The sequence below is a fragment of the Portunus trituberculatus genome, chromosome 24 (assembly GCF_017591435.1).
Source record: "Portunus trituberculatus isolate SZX2019 chromosome 24, ASM1759143v1, whole genome shotgun sequence".
NCBI classification, from domain to species: Eukaryota; Metazoa; Arthropoda; class Malacostraca; order Decapoda; family Portunidae; genus Portunus; species Portunus trituberculatus.
In genome coordinates, this window is record NC_059278.1 from 609,644 (window position 1) to 628,629 (window position 18,986).

The 18,986-nt window shown below is 45.0% G+C and overlaps 1 protein-coding gene across 2 annotated transcripts in view; it reads right to left on the bottom strand.

Annotated features, from left to right (window-relative positions):
* LOC123508063 (myophilin-like) overlaps positions 1–18,986 on the bottom strand; it is a 64,350-nt gene that overhangs the window by 1,183 nt on the left and 44,181 nt on the right. Inside the window, exons 5-8 of one of the 2 annotated variants that reach the window (XM_045261475.1) lie at positions 3,851–3,883; positions 3,043–3,229; positions 1,696–1,821; positions 1–120 (exon numbers count right to left, since the gene is read on the bottom strand). The exon at positions 1–120 is cut by the window's left edge and continues 1,183 nt beyond it. In XM_045261475.1, the coding sequence (XP_045117410.1) occupies positions 107–120; positions 1,696–1,821; positions 3,043–3,229; positions 3,851–3,883 (360 nt within the window). In that variant the 3' untranslated portion in view covers positions 1–106. The remainder of the gene's footprint in view (positions 121–1,695; positions 1,822–3,042; positions 3,230–3,850; positions 3,884–18,986) is intronic. The other variant, XM_045261476.1, reaches the window with a different exon arrangement.

Below are 18,986 nucleotides of genomic sequence, written 5' to 3' on the forward strand. Positions count from 1 at the left end.
AGGGGGAAGGAATCAGTGTTGTGTTTCTCTTCACGGTAATATCAGGCAAGGGAAGGTGTGTCAGTGGTCAAGAGGGAGGCGGGAAGGGGGTCGCGGCGTGTCCGCTCTACCGGCCATGATCTGTAATGTAAGAGGACGGATTTTAGAAAACGGGCCGGGGTATGGAGAGAGAAGTCCCGAAAAAGAAGAAAAAAAGAAAAAAAAACTTCATTCCAGTCTCTCTCTCACGGTCTCTCTTGGTCTTCATTTTTCATCATCTGCAAGGCAATTTGTATCATGGCAAGGGTTCTGAGGGGTCTGAATGGGTATCACGACAATGGAAGGGGATTCAATGGCCTTTAAAGGAGGTTCATCGCGGGGTTTTTCACGTCTCTTATTTTCCCGCCGAATTCCTGGCGAGTGCACCTCCAAAGTATAGGCACCAATTTAGGAAGGAATGGAGAAGTGGGATTAGTTACTCATTCATCAACAGAGAAAGAGAAACATGCATTTGTTATCTTATTCTGTCTACTATTTACTTGTTAGTGTTTATCGACGTTTAATCTTTTCTTTCAACAGTTATAGAATGATTTAATCAGGTTATTTAATTAGGAGCCAGTCATGCACGCCAATGTTCTTCGTCTTCTCTAAATTTTATGATCAATTCTTTACATTCCACCGCTAGCAATAAAGAGACACGCGTGTTTCTTTGTGGCCGCGCCGGAGGTGGAGAATGGTGAAAGTTGCGAAGCTTGAGAGCAGAATCAGCGTCAAATTACACCGGAAGCCTAACTCTCGCCTCCGTTTGTTCCGATTATCGTACAAATTATCACGCGTGAAGACTGTGAAAGGCGTTTGATTTTTAGAGCTGAGGTTCAAATCCGGACTGGAACATTATAGCAAGTAACGACTGATGGGGAAGTGATAAAATAGTACAGTCTTTTTGTTCAACTGGTGTACTGTCACGGTCAGAGGCTGTAGTAATCTGCCAGACTCACTTCTATTGTGTGTTAAGTTCTAAGTCCTGAGTCTTAGAATACACAGATTGTCAGCTTATCAGTACAGTTATGACAGAGATAAAACGCAAAATCTTATTAAGAGTAAATGTAGCAAATTGATTATTAATTATTTGAGTGTATTTTCTTAACAATTTATCTCGATTCTATTTAAACAATGACGTGCTTCCAAAATACTTGTGCTATCAAACAAAATCAATACAGAAATTAATTAGGACTTTTATTCAACAAAATGAAGCTCAACATCTAAACTTCCTTCTTATGATGTTCTTTTAGTGTAGTACTGTACATTGCCATTAAAAATCTTCATCTAGTTCGCAGTGTCTAGGTGGCAAAACAACACAACACAAAAATCGCTCCACACAAAAGCAGCAAGACACGAGAAGTTTGCGCGTTGATCACTAACACTAAAACCAGAAAACGAGAAAAATAAGTCACTCACGAAGACAAGGAAGAAGAAAACGAGCAGCGAGTAAATGAAGACAAGCAGAGCATAAACGACAGCCATAGTCAGCGGTTCCTTTCATGACAACAAAACAACAGACAGGAGAGAAATTCTGACACACTTTCCTCCCCCACACAGCACTCAAAGGTAACGCCAACCCGTGACCCGTGACCCGCCCCATGAAGACTTGACCTGGTACCGTGACAACCCATCATCGGCCTCCCACTGTCCCCTGGTGTTGCTTGTGGTTTTTACCGTCGGGAATGATTTGGCGAGGAGCTCCGTAGGGCGTCATACCAGCTTGGGAGGCGCCCTTGTTGCTGCCAGACTGCAGGCCAATAATCTTCTGCCCATCAGCCGATATTTCCTTTTGGGCATCAGCTGGCAGGCGAGGATGAGGGAGGGGAGATATATAAGCGCTGATCAAAAGCACAGGACACCCATACACTTATTCAGGCATACATTCACACACAGGCACACAAATAGCCCCATTACAGCGCAGACACCACGCTCACATACTGTACGTAGGGTATAATCAGTCTACGGGGAGATCATACAAGCCTGAGACTCTTTGACTGCTTATGATATACTTGTTGCTTCATTTTAGAGACTACAGATGACTTTACAGATTCAAATTAATAATGCTAGACACTGGAAGATTTGAACTATTTTTCTATTAATTTGTTTCAGGATCAATGATGTCTTTTGAAATAATTCTCTAAACTTACGCTTTTTGAAACACTAAGAGTTTTTATCTAACTTGAAAATTTATAGCAGTCAAAGGGTTAAGAGGAAGCCTACAGGCACTATAAGCTCAAAGAATAAAGAAAAATCACAATAAATTGCACATTACTACATCTATAGAATCACACACGCCCAACACTAATGTAGCCTTAAGACACGAAATATTCACTGCTCTAACACACAACACAACACAACACAGCACAACACAGCACAACACAACACCACACAGCATCAATCATCACTTCAGAACAGCCACGCCAGGAGTCAATGGCCCTGCCACATCACTACATCCCACTGTATTTTGTGGTTCAGGCAACCTCAAGTCCCCTGATCACCTGGTAATTGCCTTATAAAGCGTGACAAATGACGAATTCCCCGCAGAAACTCCTTCCCATTAAACTTGACAATGAGTGACTATTGAGATTTACTTCTTTAACCGCAAATCTTAAAACTTCAGGATATACAAAATAAAATGAAACTCGTGAATATGAACCCACAACAGTTCATTGTAGATATAAAAAAGTTGTAAAAAAAGCTTAACCCCTTAAGTACCATGACACGTTTCCATATTCACTCTGCTTACTATTAGGCAATTTTATGCAGTTTCAGAAACTCATGTCGGGGATTAAGATAGTGAAGAAGATATTCTGACCTCCATAAACCTTTGCTGATGTCAATAAAATGGTCTAATCGTACACAAATCTGAAGGTAAAAATGCGTCCCAGTACTAAAGTGGGTAACAGTGGCGGGTTACTTGACTGAGCGTGACTGTACGTGTGCCTGGACTCTACTCTCTCACACACACCCACCCCAAACCATACCGCATTGTGCCGGCTCCTGTGGCTCTATTATACTCACTTCCCGGAATGATCTGCCTGCCTGTACCGTAAGCCGTCATGCCCGATTGGGACGCGCCTTTGTTGCTCCCGTACTGCAGACCGATGATCTTGTTGGACTCCTTCAGTTTTTCCGCAGAGAAGTTCCTCTTGTTCTCGTTGGCCACGCGAACTCCGATGACCGGCCCGTCAAAGTTTTTCTTCTGTGCCTGTGTCAGAAGGAATGGGGAGCATGAGACGAGGTTGTGAAGATCAGGGTTGGTGTCACTGTCTGTCTTATTAGCATGTTATTAAGTTTGTGTTGGCAGAGAGGGGTGAGGAACAGGAGGAGGAGGGGGAGGAGGAGATGGAGGAGGAGAAGGGACAGTGTTGGGTTTATTGTAGACATTGTTTATCTTCGTGTTTTTGTATGTATCTCATTAGTGTGAGGTTTATCTTGCTTATTAGTTTTAACGTGTGTGTGTGTGTGTGTGTGTGTGTGTGTGTGTGTGTGTGTGTGTGTGTGTGTGTGTGTGTGTGTGTGTGTGTGTGTGTGTGTGTGTGTGTGTGTGTGTGATGATAATAATAATAGTAAAAACAATAATAATAATAATGGTAATGAAAACAACAATAGTAAACCAGCAACAACAACAGAAAAATCAAAACAAATAAGAGAATAATTTGAAGCTGAAGTAATTAAAATAGAAAAACAACAACACAAACTTATAGAACTAAGCTTTATATAAATCAGTGAAATTGAAGGTGTGTGTGTGTGTGTGTGTGTGTGTGTGTGTGTGTGTGTGTGTGTGTGGAGGTCACACACACACACACAAACATCCTGGCATACTCACGAGGCCTCCCAGAGCGTACAGGCAGTCCACAACCTGAAACAACAAGAAGAAACGTGTCAGACATTCATATCACCAACAACCAGTAAAACTCAGACACTCGCGACACTGCACGTAACCTGACTAATGAACTCCATACTTGTGCTGGACGCCGCTAAGCACACACAGATAGAAAAGTAAAAGTAAACCGGATAATAATTCAAGAAAGAGAAGTGGATGTTTCGTACTGCCGTGTCTTCCATCAGCGACAAAGCAGGATGTCTTTTACGAGGATATAAATTCCTTACAAATATACGAGTGAGTACTGCCACGTCAGGTCTCGCTTGCCCACTTTCTATACCTGAATCTGACGTGGCAAGCAGATTTTAGCGGAGTGAAGCCAGGATTTCCCCAGGCTTATCTGCAAGTCTGGTTTTTAGATTGCAGAAAGAATAAATAAACAAAAAAAAAATATACTAAACAAATTAAAGTTGATAATGATAGTGCCTTTAACGATGACACAAACTTACAAGGGGAAAAAAATAATAAATAAAAATCTTCTTTCTTAAATAACAGAAGCTAATTTGTTGAACATTTGACGAGGAAACTAAATAAATAAGGTTGATAATAGTAATTCCTTTAGCGATAACAAAAACTCAAAAAGGGAAAAATAAAACACAAAAATCAATAATAAAAATCCTTCTTCCAAGATGACAGAAGCTAACTTGAGGAACACATGACAAGGAAACTAAATAAATAGATAAAGTTAATAATAATAATGCCTTTAACGATAACGCAAACTCACAAAGTAGAAAAAAAACACAATAAAAATCCACCTTCTTAAATGACAGAAGCTAACTTGAAGAACATGGACGAAGAAATACAAACAAAATTTTCACATCCATAAAGGAAAGACCCAGAAAAACAGCATCCCTTTTATCAGATAACTAACACCAAACTAACGAACAACGCACAACAACGTACAAAAGAACTTACTGACAAACAAATACCACAAAAAAACAAAACAAAACAAAACAAAACATCAAGAAACACCCAAAAGTAAGGCAAAACTCTCCATCTTTCTGAATAACAAGAACAAAACAAGAGAACATTCCACGAAAACAACACGCGCAGTCCTTTCCCATTCACGGAGTCCATAAATAACCTTACTATCACGCGGCACTCGCATATTAAAGGGAAGGTAGGGAAGGTAGGCAAGGAAGAGAAGGTAAGGCTCTCCCACATTAAGTAACATCAGAAAGCCGCTGGTTAATGATCATATGGAGTGGGGAAAGTGACCTAATTGTAGATCGCAGATGTCCTACGACCTTCACCAGTGTGTGTGTGTGTGTGTGTGTGTGTGTGTGTGTGTGTGTGTGTGTGTGTGTGTGTGTGTGTGTGTGTGTGTTGTGCAAGCAGAAAACAGATGAGTGCAAACACGCCCCACAAACAAGAGCTGAGTAAGGAAAGACGTGCCACAAACAACAGATGGCACTGATGCAGGCGCCACAAACACCACTTGGTTTGTCAGAGCATCACAAACATTAGGTGTGGTAAAAACTGCCATAAACAACAGCTCAGGTGATAACAATTGCCACAAACAACAGCTGGGGTGAAAACAAGTGCCTTTAGGAGCGCTATAAACAACAGGTGTCGGGGAGACTGCCACAAGCAACACGTGTAATGGCAACAGGTGACACAAACAACAGGTGAGAAGAAAACAGGTGCCACAGACAGCAGGTGTGTGGTAGAAAGAGTCACCACAAACAACAGCTGGGGGTGAAGGGTTAACACGGGCAGGTATGAGACCATTATGGAGGTAGCATTCATGGGTGCTCTCTCTCTCTCTCTCTCTCTCTCTCTCTCTCTCTCTCTTACCCTTTCGTTACTTTCATCCTCTTCCTCCTCTCCTAATCACCAGCTCTTATCCACCTTCCTCTTAACAACCAATCCAGGTCAGACTAACACGGCAGTTACTTGACGGAAGCAATCACAGAAGCCAGCCTAATAATTTCCTGCCTCCTCTTTCCACCTTCTTCCCCTTTCCCTTTCCCTTCCCCCTCTCCTTCCCTTGCTTTGTGGGCTGCAAGGGCGTCGCATCACCTGTGTTGGGCTGCTCGAGGTCAGAGGAGGTTGTGCAGGTAACAGCCACGCAGGTTAAAAGTCAGAGGAAGGTGAAAGGGGGGCCGTGTGTGTGTGTGTGTGTGTGTGTGTGTGTGTAGGAGGGAGCGTCTGGGGTGACTCTGGATTGATGTGAGTGTATTGAAAGTGTATCCTCAAAGCTGAAAACAAGATATCTTTTTTTTCGGGCTTTTGTGTAATTCACTGTTTGATCTGCAGTCTCTGACGAGACAGCCAGACGTTACCCTACGGAACGAGCTCAGAGCTCATTGTTTCCGATCTTCGGATAGGCCTGAGACCAGGCACACACCACACACCGGGACAACAAGGTCACAACTCCTCGATTTACATCCCGTACCTACTCACTGCTAAGTGAACAGGGGCTACACGTGAAAGGAGACACACCCAAATATTTCCACCCGGCCGGGGAATCGAACCCCGGTCATCTGGCTTGTGAAACCAGCGCTCTAACCACTGAGCTACCGGGCCGTGTGTGTGTGTGTGTGTGTGTGTGTGTGTGTGTGTGTACGTATGTGTGCGCGTTAGGTGACTTGTAATCTGAAAACGACAATAATTTCATTGATATCGTGCTTGTCAAATGAAAATAACTATCATTACTACAACAACTACTACTACAACCACCACCACCACCACCACCACCACCACCAAATACAATACACAATTACCACTACTACCAACAAGCCATCACCAGCATCAAAACAATTATCTTTTTTACAACTTCAAAAAACCTTCACCGCTGAGACGAAGAAAAATGATCACTGCCTCTATTGTATTCCAGCAGTAGTATTTTCTCGTCATTTCGTGGTGATAACATTTTTCTCTCTTTTTTATTCTCAGTAGGACGTTCCGCGTGGCTGCGTCTTTGTCCGCCGTACGTTATTCTCAGCGTTAACTAGAGGCAAGTGACCTTTCCGGCTCGAGATATGTACTGTTATCCCTGCGCTGAAGTTCACTTGAAGTCCACGCAGAGTCTTATGACATCACCGCGAACAAGCAGAACATAACGAGCGTGAGTCAGGAAACGGGAGTAATGTTTAGGAGGACTTTGATAAGATGTTGTAGTTCTTTGTCTGTTATTCTCTCTCTCTCTCTCTCTCTCTCTCTCTCTCGTGAGTTAAGGGTGTAATGTTTAGGATGGCCTTGGTAGGATGTTTAAGCTCGAGTATTATCTCTCTCTCTCTCTCTCTCTCTCTCTCTCTCTCTCTCTCTCTCTCTCTCTCTCTCAGTAATGATACATAAACACGAGGTTCTCTTCTCTCATGTTGTCACTTTCCTCCTCCACCTTACTGATAAAGCCAGATTTGTCTTAATCTATTTAGCCATTTGCTCATTCATCACATGAAAAACAAGATGGTTACTGTAAGGGCACTAAAAAGAACATAAATCCACATATCACCTATGAAAAAAATAGAAATAAGAAATAGAGTGATAAAAATGGATTTACAAATAGTGATGAGTTATAAGAAAAATAAGTTAAGTTTACCTCCGAGACGCTTTGATGCTTCCCTGAAATCGTTCGAATAGTAAAATAAAGAATAACTGAAACAAACAGATAGGCAATACTAGCTATCTCTTGCCTCAGTAACACGGCTAAAACAACGAAAAAAAAAACCACTTAGGCTTGTCACGGGAAATATAATAATTCAAGAAATATTCCACCTTCTTGATCGCAGTGAAGATGTAAAGCCAATTAATTCATCAGTCAGTCTCCTTCAACTGACAAGGTCGATAGTTGAGCAGTAGCAGTGTTCCGGTAGGAGGAAAAATAAGAGGAAAGGCTCAAGAGGAGAGAGTAAGTTAAGAAAGAGGAGAAAGAAGGACTTATCATTCACTGACAACGATAAATCCATTAAGTAACAAAGAACAATGGAATTACGAACGAATTTACATAAACCACCACTGAGAGAGAGAGAGAGAGAGAGAGAGAGAGAGCAGCCAAGGAGTGATAGACCATATTAGGAAGCAAACAGCTGTGTCAGATAATAATGCACCAAACACTGATGGTATGACTTGTTTCCTGTATCGTCCTTCCACCCTCCTTCTCATTCTTTCTCTAATGCTCCCGTGTTAATAATATTCCCCGTGAAGTGAATGTCAACAAACGGCTACCCGCCAAGATGTCAACAGAAAGAATGCCTGTGGATACGTCCCTGTTGTTAATAATATTCCTCGTGTCTCTCTCTCTCTCTCTCTCTCTCTCTCTCTCTCTCTCTCTCTCTATGCCTCTCATCCTCTGATCATCTTGTTCTTTCCCTTATCTTTCTAATTGCATTTTTCATTTACTCTTTTTTTTCTCTTCTTTATCCACTGTCAATATTTCGTTCTTTATTATACTCTTTCATATTGGGTAGTTCTGACTGCCATCGCTCTCTGTAGTAGTAGTAGTAGTAGTAGTAGTAGTAGTAGTAGTAGTAGTGTGATAAAAGACTTGCTACTGAATGAATGGACGGTTGGTGCTGCAGAGTTAGTCATGCATTTAGTTTCATGGACAGCTGGTTATTGAATGCTTGAATGAAAGGCTGAGTGTCCAGTTAACCATGAGTGGACGGCTGGGTGGGCTGGGTGGGCTGGCTGACTGACTGACTGGCTGGCTGGCTGGCTGGCTAGCTGGGTGGTGGCAGTGGGAGACAGGAAGGAAGGGAGGCAGGGGGAGGTAGAAATGGGAGATGGGAGAGAGAGGGGAACACGGTAGTGAAAGTAGGGTCACGGTGTACTGTCGACCCTGCAAACACCTCAGCCACCTGCCCACTGACACCACCCTTATCGCCCCTGCTACAAACCCCTTGCAAAAAAAGGAACTCGATACAACCACTCCAACCACTATACCGACTATCACCTCCCTCAACACTCCGCGCCACCACCACCACCACCACTACCACTGTAAGACAAGATGAATTTAAGCACCACTTCAGCATCCTTGATATGGAAAAGCGCAACAGTAGCACCAGACGTGGCTCAAACTCGATGGAGCAACCAAGACAAACCTCTCCTCTGTCCATTCTTTTCACTCCCCTTCTCTCTCTCTTTCTCCTCCGTAGCCTCAAGCAAGAGCACAAAGGTAGTCTATGATACTTTCCCTTTTTATTTGCCAGACTTCGTACAGTACACCTTCAGGCGTTCCTCGGGTCCTTCAGCTTGAGTCACTCCACACACCCGCCCAGAAAGCAAGAATCTCAGTTTTATCCGTATCTTTCTTAATCTTTAGGCCTATAAATACTCAGCTGCTTCTTCCAACTGAGAAATATCCTTTTTTTCCCCTCCCTTCACATCTCTGACCCTCCCCCGCGGCCCTCGCACGGCCTGCCCAGCACCCGCCACACCTGACACTGACTCACCTGCCCCAGTAACCTAATGTCACCATCTGTCACCGCCACCTGCTCCCGAGAACACCTTCCTGGGCAGCCGTGGACTCACACCATCACTTGTCACGCCGACCTCACACACGACCTGTCACGGATGACTCAGCCTCCCCCAGCCAGATGGCCCTTGAAGCCTACCCGCCCGCCACACCCTAACACTTGACGTCCTGCCACACTACAGCCCACGACCTACCCTGCTGCCCGGCCTGTGGGTGGAGGAAGTGACCTGTAGCCCGTGACCTGCGGCATGTGGACGGCGAAAAGCAAACATGTGCTCCGGACAGGTGTCAAGGTGGGAGTGGCGGGGCGGCGGGCGGCGTGTGGTGAAAGGCAGGGCTGTGGTGGTGGTGGTGATGGTGGTGGTGATGGTGGTGGCAGCGTGGCGGCGATCCACTGACGTCATAATGGCTCCTTTCTGTGTTTTATCGGACGTGGGCCACTACTGACGCACGCTTATTTTTCTTTGTATATCGACACTCTTTATCCCAGTCGCGTCTTTTGGCTCATCATAAACCTGCTTTACGTGGCCAGCAGCACGCGAGAGGTTACGGCAGGATTGTGAAAGGAGCAGCGAGAGACGAGGCGAGGCGAGGCGAAGCGAGGCGAGGTACCCGGGTATGAGACAAGAGCAGAGAACGAATGTGAGAGGGAGACGGGGATCTGTCTGGCTAAGTTAAGAGCTCCAAGTGACTGACCACTTCACTGTAGACTAAATGGTTCTTCGTCCAGTGAACCGTGAACCAGGGAGTCAAGTGTATGAACTAATGCCGAGCTAATGTCTACGAGAGGAGTTCATGCCACCGCGTGCTCGCTTTCCATGAGTCCGCGCCATATCAAGCTACATTTCTCATCAAACTCGCTTCAGCCACACCCACTCAGGCCCCCTCCATTAAGTCCGCCCCGGCACAGACCCTCCTTCATGCCGCACCACCGCCCCTAATACACCCAAGGTCTTGTAACAAACTCATAACCAAACACAAGGACCTAAAAAAAAAAAAAAAAAAAAAAAAAGACAACGAAGGGAGAGACGAAAGAAAGAAAGAAAGAAAAAAAAAAACTTCACCCACTTCAAACTGACACTCCATCCTCCAAACACACACACACACACACACACACACACACACACACACACACACACACTCAAACATACGCACACAAAAAACGAACCACCAAAAATAGGCCACTTTTAGGACACGCCGCCAGACCACCCACTCCAAACCCGCCGCCTATCCTCCGTAAGTCACAACGCCTCATGTCCACTTCGCGCTCCGTCCACCTCGCTCTGGGGACACATCTTTTGTCCGCGACAGGACATCGAGGGAGGGACGGCATCCTATTTAACACACAATAGGAGGGCCAGCTGCCTCTAGGGGAGGGATGAGAGGAAGATGGGGAAGATGGAGTAACAGGAGGAGGAGGAGGAGGAGGAGGAGGAGGAGGAGGAGGAGGAAAAGGAGGAGGAAGAGAAGGTTATACAGTGTAGCGAGGAGTAATATGAAGTAAATCTAATAGAGAGAGAGAGAGAGAGAGAGAGAGAGAGAGAGAGAGAGAGAGAGAGAGAGAGAGAGAAATGGTAGGTAGAACAGACAAAATGAGGGAAGGGCAGATAGGGTTAAGAGGGAAGACATGGATATAAATTAAAGGCTCTTAGAGAGAGAGAGAGAGAGAGAGAGAGAGAGAGAGAGAGAGAGAGAGAGAGAGAGAGAGAGAGAGAGAGATGAACTAAGCCATTTCCTACACTGATAATCCAGGAAGTACAACAAATCGACAGTAATCCGTGGGTACGAGATAAGGCAGGGTAAAGATGCACGATAAGACACAATAAAGAGGTTACTGACTTCCTTATCTGGCTGCAGGTGTGCCAACTTAATGCTCGTGGTAATCTTAAAACACTTATCAAGCATGTGGTAATCTTCAAAACGCCGAATTCCTCTGTGTGTGTGTGTGTGTGTGTGTGTGTGTGTGTGTGTGTGTGTGTGTGTGTGTGTGTGTGTGTGTGTGAGAGAGAGAGAGAGAGAGAGAGAGAGAGAGAGAGAGAGAGAGAGAGAGAGAGAACAAGTACCTATACACTCCTATAACGGAAGACAGGTCACTTTCACGAGTCAGCGCCACGAGTATCAGAGTCAACATAAGGTCATGAATGAGATGGTAGCGGCAAGGTCAGGCCGGGTCACGAGAGGCGCGGGTCACACTGGCCTTACGAGGTGTCAGGGAAGGTCACGCCGCCTTGACTCTTGCAACACTGATCAGACCGCGCACCATCGAATGAAAGTAAAGTGTTATAAAGTGTTGTTTTTGTGCAGTTTCGTGAATATATTTGTGACTCTGGCTTGTATTTTGATCTACAAGTACTGTACTGCTTTTTTTTCTGTCTGTCTGTCTGTTTGTCTGTCTGTCTGTCTGTCTGTCTGTCTGCCTGCCTGTTTATCTATGTCTGTCTGTCTTTCTGTTTATCTATCTGTCTATCTGTCTGCCTATTTATCTATCTATCTGTCTGTTTCTCTGTCTATCTGTCTGCCTGTTTAACTCTGTCTGTCTGCCTGTCAGATTTTTCTTTATATTTCTATTGTATTGAGAATTCTCTTTTCCTTCCGTCTACATTTAATTTGATTTCGTACTTAGGTTTCATTTCTTGTATTAAATCTGTGTTTAATTTATACTTAATACACTCAATTATGTTATACAATGTGCAGCTGTTTTACTCTTGTTGATGTTGTTGTTGTGGTGATGGTGATGGTAGTGGTGGTGGTGAAGGTGGTGGTGATGGTGGTGGTGGTGGTGAGGTGGTGTTTGTTAGGTGGTTCTATTACTGTTATTGTTATCTTTACTGTTGCTATCATTCCTTAACTTTCATTGATGTACGTATGTATGTATGTATGTATGTGTGTCTCTTATCATTATCAATCTACAATCCTCCTAAACGAAGTCAGTTAAAGGACTCCATCACAAACACTATAGTCACACACTGCAACAATCACCCTCGACAACAACATCCACCACCACCACCACCACCACCACCACTTGCGCACCATTAGCACGCGCCGCACCTTCCTTCCCGCCACACTTACTCACCGCTCACCAAGTTCATGATTGCTTCGAGAGTCAGGATAACTTATTGTGCACTCAAGTCACTGCCGCTCACTCACCTTGCATAAATAAGAGAACGTATATACTCTCTCTCTCTCTCTCTCTCTCTCTCTCTCTCTCTCTCTCTCTCTCTCTCTCTCTCTCTCTATTCATTGGCTATCAACTCACACACACTCACACACACAAACACACACAAAAAGAGTTCAGTGATTCATAAGGTTGTTAGCAATGATTTATGAGTCAGCCCATGCAAAGTCCAGGCAAGTGAATCTGGTGGTGTGAGTCATGGCGGTGATACACAGGTGACTCACACACGCCGGGAGTTACTGGGGTGTTGGTGTGTTAGTGGCAATTAGAGCGAATGAGTTACTGACACTCTACCTGCTACTACATAAAAGGTTCAGGTAATGATATCTTGTTGACTGACGCCATGTTGGTACTATTGCCAACGCTGGGTAGACAGGAACCTTCTCCTCTATTACCGTTTCTGAATTAGATAGTGAAGCTTATATAAGAAAAAAAGTGGTCTTAACTTATTGGAGTGAGTAAATGGTACGGTACGGTGGGTCAGGAGGAGTTCTCGCCTTTGTACTTAATGTGTGTAGGTTATCATAGTCTTGTAAGCACCAATAGTTCTAGTATTGTTTGCTCTTCTTTAGTTTTTCCCTTATGGGCATAAGCGCTACACACAAAAATTATCAGCTGCTGGAAATTTAATACAATGAAATAGCGTTGAATTAAAATGTGAAAAAATCTTGAAAAAAAAAAAAACATGGTAATTCTTACTTTGCAAATAAAATTACTATGATATATCTGATGACTTCTCGTAGTTTTTAGTCTAGTCATGTCGCGCTGCAGGAAACGGTAAAACATCTTAACATTTGCTCAGTAGTGCATGCAACTTTTTATTATCAGGCGAGCTACGCAGCAAGGCGAGGGAAGCGTGCATGTATTTGTTGCCTCCTGTACTTTACTTCCTTCCTACCCACGTGTTTGTTGAATGGGTGAGGGATGCGTAACTTTATTCATCCCATTTTGTACCGAAGGACAGATGCCATTATGATTAATATTTCTCAAGAGGGAATGATGGATACAGCAAACGTGAAAGCTGATATAAAGCATTGATGTAGTTTGTCTTTCAAGTCTTTCGCCTGAACATGTCTTGTGAATGGTTGAAGAGTGAGTTACTTTTGTTCCCCCTTAGAATCAATGAATGGATGGCGTAATTTTCTTAACACTGTTATGGGAGTGATATGTTGCGAAAAGAACTGTTTAAAAACTGTCTTTTTATTGCTACGTACGTCTGAAGAAACAAATTCCATAGCATTGAATGATGAATGACAGTTTCGTAGTTTGCCTGATGACACTAACTTGGGAATTATGTGATGTTGTAAACTCAACAATTTGCTAAGAGGTACAATTGAGGTTTAGTAAATGGCTGACAAAGGAGTTATATGTATACTTTTTTCACGCCTTGAAGTCCAAATATAGACAGATTAGATTGCTTAGTGACCCTGGGTTAGGAATAATGTGGTAAAACAAATACAATAAATCATGTGAAACAGTGTTAGGATGAAGAGGAGTGATGCTGACAATCCATGACAGCTGTGGGAGCGCGCACACAACGCTACCATGTTCTTTTAGAAAGGCAAAACCTTCACCCCGCCAGCCCGCACACTGCTGCCGTTGGTTAGCCATTGTAAACAAGTGTTAATGGACTACACGCGGCTGTTCTCTAATGTCTGTGGCACTAATGCTCCACTGCCTGTGGTACATGAACCGTCACGGAACTAATCATCAAACAAGTAGAAGAAACTCATGCAGCCTCAAACACCTGCGATATGTCAACTTGAACTGAAGATTAAAAAAAAAAAAGAAATGAAAAGAAAAACTGAAGGCCGAAATAGATGAGCCTGTGTGTTCTTATATTCATTGTTTGTTCTGCAATTCTTTTGGTTTTATACTTCCAAAAGAAAGAGGAACTGATAATAAGGAAAATCAATCACTCTATATACATCAGCGTAAGCATCTTGTAAATTTGTATAAAGGACACAGATCAATGAAGGAAAGATTGACGAGAATGGGAGATTAGAATTAAGAGCAATGGAGCTGAAGTTAAGAGAATGGACATTGAAACAAGAAAAATATCGAAAAATGATACAAAGCTGCAAAAAAGTAATCATAAACAACATGCATTTTTTCCATTTTGTTTTATCTTACTTCTTTTCCCATCACTGAACCTCCTCCAGTCTCTCGGTGAGGTCTGAGAGGGAAGCACTACATAACATGAATAATAATGACGAAACAGCCACACATAACTCTGCTGCAGCTCGGCACGCTGGAGGAGCAGCTGTTCTGTTGCATACCAACCTTCACTTTTCTTTCTCCCAAATTTCCCTGACCAAATCAAGGTACTTCTGACATACCAAAGTGTGTGTGTGTGTGTGTGTGTGTGTGTGTGTGTGTGTGTGTGTGTGTGTGTGTGTGTGTGCGCTAGATGCAGGAGACACAGTATACATAAGTAAGCGAACGTCAAAAACTGGTAAAAAGTTCACACACACACACACACACACCTTCCCCTGGTCCCACTAACCTCAAATCCCCTCGTTCCCGGGCTCCCTTGACCCCTACCTCCTCTCGTCTGCGTCCCCTCCCCCAGCCCCTCACCCCACCCCAAGAAACCTCAAATCCCCTTCCCTTCTCCCCCTCCATCCCTCCCCCTCCCCGATCCCCCCTTCCCCTAATGGAGGCCATGCAAACACTACGGTCACTTGGAAGACGTGTGTGTGTGTGTGTGTGTGTGTGTGTGTGTGTGTGTGTGTGTGTGTGTGTGTGTGTGTGTATGCATAAATAATTGAACAGTTAAAAAAATACTCATGCTTATTCAAAACTCTCTCTCTCTCTCTCTCTCTCTCTCTCATGACTAATTAAGGACTCAAACTCGGCGCTCTTTATGGATCTCTCTCTCTCTCTCTCTCATGTTATGGTGTCTGTGTGTGCGCCATGTGTGGTGTGTGTGTGTGTGTGTGTGTGTGTGTGTGTGTGTGTGTGTGTGTGTGTGTGTGTGTGTGTGTGTGTCACCGACCTTGGACGTTCACAGCTTGCCTATGAATGAGAGTCGGAGAGAGAGAGAGAGAGAGAGAGAGAGAGAGAGAGAGAGAGAGAGAGAGAGAGAGAGAGAGAGAGAGAGAGAGAGAGAGAGAGAGAGAGAGAGAGAGAGAGAGAGAGAGAGAGAGAGAGAGAGAGAGAGAGAGAGAGAGAGAGAGAGAGAGAAGCATTTAGTCTCTTTCAAGTCCTCCGCATCTCACCTTACTAATTGGAACGCCGGTGAGAGTCACAGGTAACATCACACTGCCGATAAATTTACCCCAGGTGTGAAATTAATTCGTCCCATTTTACAAGCGTACACTGAACACTTATTTCTTTTGCCCTGGTGTTTTTTTTCCCGCCCTTCAGTCGAAAGCACCACGTTACCTTAATGAATGCTGGGGCAAGTAAGAGGACGGGTGGGAGGAGGAGGAGGAGGGAAGGCCACGGGGTAAGAGGGGAAAGGGCGTCAAGATAGTTATGAATGGGCGGTGGTGAGGGGCTTACGTTGTGTGGGGGTATTCTGTGTGGGGGTAGGTGAGGGTGGGGCGTCTCCCCCTCTCACCTCTACCTTCTCCTCCTTTACCTTCACCTCGCTTCTCTCTCTCTCTCTCTCTCTCTCTCTCTCTCTCTCTCTCTCTCTCTCAGCCGTCGCCAGTCATGTCTCGTGTTGGCTGCTTGTTTTGTTTCCAAATTGATGCACGAGTGAGGAAAATTAAACAGAGGGACAGACAGATTAATAGACATAATAATAGATAGATATAAAGATAGAAGAGAGAGAGAGAGAGAGAGAGAGAGAGAGAGAGAGAGAGAGAGAGAGAGAGAGAGAGAGAGAGAGAGAGAGAGAGAGAGAGAGAGAGAGAGAGAGAGAGAGAGAGAGAGAGAGAGAGAGAGAGAGAGACAGAGAGACAGACAGAGAGACAGACAGACAGAGAGAGACAGACAGACAGACAGATACACACACATTCATACACACACACACAAACACATACACACACACACACACACACACACACACACACACACACACACACACACACACACACACACACACAGATGATGAAGAGAGGAACTTTTAAAAGGGCAAATGGATTCAAGAAGGGTGGAGCAAATAGGGGAAGAGAAGGGAGGTGAAGGGAGAGAGGGAGTGGGGAAGGGAGCGAGAGGATAGAAGGGTAAGTGGCCGCCACACCTTTACGTGGAGGTGGGCAGGGGTGGCAGGGGAGGAGGGTTAAGGTAGGATAGGGCAAGGCAGGATAGGGTATGGTAAGATAGTATTTAGGATAGGACGAGTCTTATAAGCTGCACGTAGGCCACTAAAATTGCTCTAATGGTGGTGGTTGCGATGGTGGTTGACGTGAGTAATGGTGGTGGTGGTAGTGGTAATGGTGGTGGTGGTGGTGGTGGTGGTGGTGGTGGTGGTTGCGGTAGTGGTGAATTTAATCGGGTTTTACTTTAATAAACCAATTAGATGTCTTACGTCATCCATTTGTGCAACTGGTGGTAGTGTTAGCCCCCTCCCCTCTCTCTCTCTCTCTCTCTCTCTGTGTGTGTGTCGGTCTTATACTGTGGTGATATGTGGTGGTGTGATATGATGTACTTTGGTGTGGTGTGGTGTGGTGTGGTGTGATGTGATATGGTGCGGTGATGTAGTGTGTGGTGTGGTGGCATGATGTTATGTGGTATGGTGGTGTTGTGTGGTCCGGTGTGGTGTGTTGTGGTGTGTGGTTTGGTGTCATGATGCCGTGTGGTGGTATTGTTTAGGCTGGTGTGATGTGTGGCCCGGTGTGGTGTGGTGTCATGATGTCGTGTGGTGGTACTGTGTGGGCTGGTGTGGTATGTGGCGTGGTGTTATGATATAGTGGTGTGGATTGGTGTGGTGTAGTGAAGTGTGGTAGCGGTGAGGTGTGGTGCGGTGTGTGATGTGGCTGTGTGGTGGTGTTGTGGAAGTGTGGCGTGGTCTCGACGAGGGCATTCCACTCCTAGCCAGTCTATTCCACTTCACTGCACTCCACTTCTCCCTCGCTTGTTTTACTGTCATCCTGTCTGGAGAATCCCACGCGATCCACTCCCAGACTCTCCATCTCCCTCTCCTTCTCCCTCCTCTCTCTCTCTCTCTCACACACACACACACATGTAACCTCATCCTCACCACCACCCACTCACCGCCTCGTCATCACCTTACACTTCACTAGATACACCCACACCCACGCACACCCGCAAGCCCCGCCCACACCTCATCTCCCAGACACACAGACACACACACACACACCTACACCCATATCTCCCACGTAATAACTTTCTCACCCAACCGAGTCAAAGCACCCGCGCCAACACCCGCCCATGAGTTTCCCCTTGCCACCACGCCTATCCCCGCCCACACGTGCAGCATCAGGGAAACAGGTCAGGGAGGGCGGCACGCTTAACCAAAAAGGGCATGGAGCTGCTGCGTCTGGTGAGGGGGCTGGAGGGTGGATGAAGAGGAGGAGGAGGAGGAGGAGGAGGAGGAGGGAGAAGAGGAAGAGGAGGAGGGAGAAGAGAAGGGTGCGAGAAAAGACTGAAGTAGAAGTAGTGGGACGAGGACGACAGGGAGGAGGAGGAGGAGGAGGAGGAGGAGGAGGAGGAGGAGGAGGAGGAGGAGGAGGAGAAGGAGGAGGAGCACAGAGGAAAAGCAAACATCAGCATTGTCCCTCAAAAATCTGTTTGTGCTAAGCTATCGACAGTAGATGTAGAAAGGAGACAACGAAGAAGGTCGAAGGAGGAGGAGGAAGAGGAGGAGGAGGAGGAAGAGGAGGAGGAGGAGGAGGAGGAGGAGGAGGAAGAGGAGGAGGATTAAAGTGACGACAACGTTTAGTAAGATATGACAAGGAGGATGACGAAGAGAGAGTAATGCGGTGTGATGGACAGTAGCCATTACTCAGTTAGCCTTCAGGACATCCATATTTCTCCATTCCGTGGCGTCGTGTCATCCATCCATCAGCCAATCAGATCACAAGGTTACGTCAGCCACACCATCCATCCTAACCAGCCATCCAGCCAGCCAGCCATCCAGTTGACTCATTTCTATACTGGCATTTCACTTCACTTCATCAGGTTTCTTCTTTTCTATCAAATTTTACTAACCTGCTCTCTGCTCTCTCTCTCTCTCTCTCTCTCCCTCTCTAATCTGTCTATCTCTCACCACAATGAATAAAGAGAATATCTCGTTGCGTTCATAAAACTCCAAACAACTTTCCTTTCGTTCCTAAAATGGTACGTCTTGGAGAGGAGACAGACAGAGAGAGAGAGAGAGAGAGAGAGAGAGAGAGAGAGAGAGAGAGAGAGAGAGAGAGAGAGAGAGAGAGAGAGAGAGAGAGAGAAAGAAAGAGAGAGAAATGCAACCAAACACGGTGCGATATCCTTCACGCAAAAATGAAAGAAAAAAAACAACAACAGAAAATACAAATAAATGAAGAAATAATTGAATAAAGATATATAATTCAGAG